Source organism: Strix uralensis, chromosome Z (genome assembly GCF_047716275.1).
Source record: "Strix uralensis isolate ZFMK-TIS-50842 chromosome Z, bStrUra1, whole genome shotgun sequence".
NCBI lineage: Eukaryota > Metazoa > Chordata > Aves > Strigiformes > Strigidae > Strix > Strix uralensis.
In genome coordinates this window covers 45,953,156-45,959,155 of record NC_134012.1, presented here as the reverse complement: position 1 = coordinate 45,959,155, position 6,000 = coordinate 45,953,156, and the positions used below count along the sequence as shown (strand labels likewise).

Below are 6,000 nucleotides of genomic sequence, written 5' to 3'. Positions count from 1 at the left end.
AAATAAGGAGTCTTAACAGAACTGCAAGGAGATGCAAATATACACCAGCAGATATATCAGCAACCATCTCCTTTTGTTAAGATATTTTAAATCAGTGTCAAGCTGTTAAAGCTATACAATTTAAATATGTCTAACTTAAAAGCTGTCTTTCATGAGAAAACACAACATCAGAGTGTGCCTGTATGGACTATGCACAACATTCATGCTCAGTAAGTCACTTAAGCATTTAAACATTAGTGTTAGTCACAAGTGTGAGTACATTCCAGGAGAGTTTTTCTTTTTTCAGTAATAATAATAAATAAGGTGAACAATTTCTTCCATTCTTTTGACCCTAGCATGGCAACCCTAAATAGTAAACTAAACATTCATGAAAGATTAATCACTTAGGAAATTAGTATCTTCTTATATTTCAGTCAGTGAAACTTCACCAGCGCCATCCGTTCAGTGTCAGACAGGACAATGTTGATGTGGTATGCTTTGTCTTGAACCACACAACGTTCAGATAATCTCTTATATAGGTAGCAGCTGGAGCAGCCCTGTGAAATAGTCAATGATGCCTAAACATGAAAAGCCAACCGCCATTGAAAGAAATGGTAATTAAAATTACAATTACAATTATGCATCTTAAGTACATATTCATTTTCTGCATGTAGCTCAACAGTGTGCAAGTTTTGTTTTCTTCTTGTTTTCTTCTTGTTCTTTCTAAATCTCCTTTGTCACAATTCATTGTGTTCTGTTCAGAAATGTAGTTTACTTGGCTTTTGAAAGTAGCTTTGCTATGTAGATTGACTAGTTGTAGCATGGAAGTGTGGCTTTACACTGGTTAGTAAATCAAAAGAATGAAACTGCATCCCTGTTACTTGTCTTATGTTTATATATGGTTTATAGGGAAGATTAAGAAAACAAAGGCATTTTGTGGCTACTGTAAGCTGCACAAAGGCATTGCCTCCTTTTCTTATTGCTTTCAGTATTTGTTATGAAATGTCAAACATTCTTCATATTAAGATTAACAGTACTTGTATACTGATACTGCACTGTTCTGGATGGAAGAAATGTTTTTGTAGGATGATAATGCCTAATGGCTTGTTCTGGTAAAGTGCAAGGCAACTCTTTGATATGGGAAGTGCTTTCAGTTCTCAAGGGCAGTAAATCTTTTTCCAAAATATGGATCTTTTTTGTATGGAACAGGCATGAGATTTCTTATCTTCAGCATAGAATAAAATTGCCAGGGACCTTATTCTAGACTGGTTTCTGAATGAATTCTTTAGGCCTTGCTAAATACCAGTGCTGGTGTTACTAAAGAGTGCTTTCTATATTCTTAATTTACACTTATAATGTGCAATAATAATAAAATGGGTTCTGCTTCCATAGAAAATATCAGAAGTGACTGCTTAACATTTTGGCAGAATATAACAAGTAGTTCTTTTTAAGACTCCATCCTATTTCCTTTCCTTTTGTTGGCTGAGCACCTTCATTTCCGCTCCCCCCACCCCCCCCCCCCACCCCCCCACCCCCCATTTTTTTTGGTAAGTCTCTTTACTGACCAATTTAATTTTCAAGCAGTACATGTTAATGGAGCTCATTTTAACATGAGAGAAGCACAGAGTTTAATGTAGCATAAGCACAATACTCACCAGCTTCAGCAGACTTTTTATCTGAATAAGAAACAAAATGAACATGACTATAGAACATACACATTTTTATAAGTTTTGCTAATGAACAGATTCTTAGAATATCAAGGTTCTAAGTTTACCGTAAACATATGACTTCTACTTGCAGATATCTGACTGAATTGACTTACCTTCTGATTCAGTGACTTTATTATTAATTCAAAGTACAGAGGTTAGCATTCCCACAGTGAACAAAAACCACACATCTTTTAACTGAAGAAGGTTGAGATTTTTAGCTTGCAGAATCATAATCACTCTTTGACATATTTTGCTTGAAAATTTATCCTGTACATAATTTATAATAAAATCTATCTGCCTTAATGACAGTTATGAGAATATTTGGAGATGAGATTGTGTGAGTAATTTCAAACTCTGTCTTGATTTAAGAAATAATCTGGAGCTCCACTATAAGTAACTATGAGACATTTTCAGAATATGGTTCTCAGTTCACTTTTGACTTAAAAATGTTCCAAGGGCTGGAGTTAGTCAGCACAGAGCTCAGGCACTAATCTAGCTGCAATTTCTTTACATGAGAATTCGTCATTGCTGACAGTCCTGAGAAATATTCTTGTGAAAAATGGACCACCCCAACAGTTCAGAAATGCAGTCTAGGGTCATACATTTTTGCCTTTTGATATCTTTAACCCTAGTGAAGCCCTGGTTTGGCCATTCTTCTTGTTTCATAGCATGTCTTCTGCAAAATCTGTGATAGTAGAAGACATATGGTTCATTAGGCTAAGTTCATTAATGCGAATTCATTGTTCTAGGCTTCTCATACAGGAAAAGAACACTTAGGGCACAAATCTTCAGCATGGATGTTTAAGTGATCAGATGGAAAGTGTCTATTATCCTCTAAAAATAATAAGGAGAATATGTGGTGAGCTGGTCAGCTGTAGGTATCAACCTTAAAACAGCTGTCTTCTCATGAGGTGGTTGAAAATACAGATGACTTCAGAACCAGTAAGAATGTTATATTTGTAACTTGAACATAAACTGTTTTCTCCATATTAACATGCGTTCTACCCATGTTAACAGTACTATGAATGAATGACAGTAAGCTAAGTAAATCACATTTCAGAATCTGAAAAGGTCAGACTGATATAATTTACTGCAGCCTCACACTTCCAAGAATACACTGGACACTTAATATTCTGATCCTAATTCTTGCAGTAAAGACTGCAAGAAAAATGAAAAATTGCCCACTATCAAGCCAACTGTGCGATGAAGACACAATGCAAATGTGGCTTCTTGTTGTTTTACTGCAGTAACCAGAGGGTCCTGCAAGTTTGTCAGATCCCTAGTATTGGGTAGGACTACATGGTTAGGTCTTTGTCTGGCATAGGTAGAGAAATGTGGTCTGTATCCACAGAGATGGTGTAAGACACAGTGGCCTGGAAACTTTTATCCATGCTTTCCTGAGGGGGGTGAAATACCGAGGGGTTTATCACTGAACTATCTTCCTCCTTCAGGGATGGAGTCTATCGTGTTAAGGTCTCAAATCTTGGATGTTGAAGTCTGCACCAATTCACTCTTGCTATAGACTTTCTGTGAGATCTTGATACATAATTTCTAGTGTGTTTCACAGCTGTTACTTCTAGTGATATTTATCCTCACAGAAGTGTTGTGAGACACTCCCATATTTACATGATCAGAAAGAATATTATGGAAATGTATGTAAATATCTAGAATTTAATATTATATAACACTTCCTATTCTTTTTTACTAGTAGTTCACATGTATTTTTTGTTTAATATGATCTTGCATTGCTGACATTTCTACATGTCAGGCATGCAGTTTATTAGCTATTTAGGCTGATGTATTTCTGATACTGAAAAAAGTCCACATGATCCAGTCCAGAGGAAGACACAATAATTGCTTGCGAGGCTTTATCTGTATGTGATCCATTTAATCAGCTTGACAATTAATCAATAAAGTAGAATTTTATATTATAACATACACAAAAGGTCTGATAGCATTTTTTGAATTACAGATTTCTTTGCATACCACTGATTTTTTTTTTTTTTCTGGCACCAGCACACAGAATTGCTTAGCAGCAGTCAGTTTTACATAATAGTAATGTGAGCAGTAATATTACAACAGTGGGCCATATTTTACAGGGTAGTTCCAAGATTCATTATCCCTTTCACAGTGAAAAATCAAGGAAACTATGTCAGTATAAAACAAGTTTAAAAAAAATCCAAAATGGAATCTGAGTAGTACCCTCTGATAAGTTGTGTACGAGCAACTTGGGAAAATAAGGTAAGGTTACAACAGTCCCAACAATCTGCTAAATGGCCACCTCATATAAAAAAGACTCTGATGGTTTTATAATTTTTTTTTCTGTCCTTAATTTCCTCACCAACCAACATGTCAACATTTTGAGCTCTCTCCTGAGCTGTCTGATGTTCTTTCTTCATTGCAGTCTCTGACTTGCAGCTAAGCCTGAGCCCATATTCAGGACACCCCCCTTTAGTCTTGGCTCATTTGTGCCTATAGTCTAAAACATAAAGAAGACTTCAGGTAAAATGATAGCTTGCTCAGATTACACTTTCCCTGCCCTTAGTCTAGAAAGATGAGAAAGTTTCCCTTAAACTACTGTGGAAAAAAAAAAATCAGAAAGTGATTGGATTTCCTAGAGCATAAGGAGTTATGGACTATAGCTCCAAATATACCTAATGATATATGTATCATTAAGGCAGGATGCTGTATCCTAGAAGATGTAACAGCTGAGCAATAGTTTGCTCTGGGTCACATAAAACTCAAGTTAGCTGACTCAAAGTCTAATAACCTGATATTAGCCCTATGAATATTAATACCATGAAGAAATGAGGTCCTATCAACCATTTTCTGGAACAATGAGTAATTCTAGACAGTGCTTTAGTGAGACTTAATTGATTTTAGTGGAGGATTCACTGAACTTTTCATAAGTAGGATCACATGAAGATCTGTTTAAAAAAGCAGAAGACAAGTATATTGACCTGAAAGGATTACACATAGTGATGATTTTGTTCCTGCATCAAAGACTATACATTTTTATTTTAACAGACCATGGTTTTATTTTAACAAAATGCTCTTCTTTTTTTCCATAAGATGATAATACAGTGCCTGAGGAATGCACTCTACTGTTTCTCCATGTTTTAGTTTATAGAAGAACATTTAAATTTAGTGCTAAACTGTGTTTAGATTTAGTGTCACCATGAAATGTAATTTGTGTATTGTTGAAATACTTTTCCAATAATTCAGTAAGACATGGCACCTGAAGTGCTGAGTTATGAGCTGCCTAGCCTTTTAATTTCCTCTTTGAAAAGTATTACAGAGTTAGTGACCTGATTTAGCTTTTTAATAATAATAATGTCAAGCACATTACTTATCTCTCTTATTGCTCAAATACCCAACCAACTAGCAACATTGGTCTTTTAATGATATGTGCAAAACCCCCAAACACAAAAAGACAATTATTAATTCAGCTTGTCTGAATTACAAGTCTCTAGAGATAGCTGTAATGTGAGTGCAGTGTGGGGTGTTTATGTACATGAATGCATGCATATATGCTGTTCAGGACAGACTTCAGGGGTGTTAAAGCTCCTTCATCCCCTGTCCTCAGTGATTTTGTTCCTTCTAAACAGCACCAACTGCTATCACAGCTGACACAAGTGAGTAACTTTTAGTTCTACCCTGAGGATCAGCTTTTATGCTAGTTACACAGCTCATGACATAGAGTACAAGGAAACTGGAGGATTGAAGAGTCGTCCTTGGCTTCCAGCTTCTTTTAAAAATGAATTCTAGTACACCACTTTCTGCATCATACCCCAAGACCTGGGAGAGATATCTTATTCTGTGGATACACCAGAATGAGAAGTACAAACCTCTAACATTCTTCATATCAATATGTTTCATCTCTATATGAGCGTGGGGCTGTGGAGGCAGGAATGTTCTGAAGTTCAATTTGGAGCTATAATTTTAAATTTTTGCAGAAATAACTTTTGAAGGTGCACTTGTGATTGTTGGGTATGTCTGTAGTATCCACTACTCTTCTAGTTGCATGATTCCATGTAATCACTGGTCATGTTTTCTAGGCTTGTTTTGTGACAATATAGGCTTCTGTTCAGTTTTAAGCTTTCTCTTTATTTCTTTAAAAACTTCTTCTTTATCACTCATGTGCCTGAGCATTTAGATGAGAAAAAGACATAAACACACAGGAGTCACTATCAGATACACTCATGTCTAGTAGTGTTCCCAGTACTTTCCTCAAGCATCCTGAAATCTATTGATTAGTTTAACACTTTATTTTCCTGAAATGTTGGATTCAGACTAGTGCATTTCTTACCCT

At 35.8% G+C, this 6,000-nt stretch overlaps 1 protein-coding gene across 1 annotated transcript in view; it reads left to right on the top strand.

Annotated features, from left to right (window-relative positions):
- The first annotated feature begins 553 nt into the window (after window positions 1-553).
- Window positions 554-6,000, top strand: part of TMC1 (transmembrane channel like 1) — a 70,178-nt gene continuing 64,731 nt past the window's right edge. Inside the window, exon 1 of the mRNA XM_074855822.1 lies at window positions 554-593. Coding sequence (XP_074711923.1) covers window positions 554-593 — 40 coding nt within the window. The remainder of the gene's footprint in view (window positions 594-6,000) is intronic.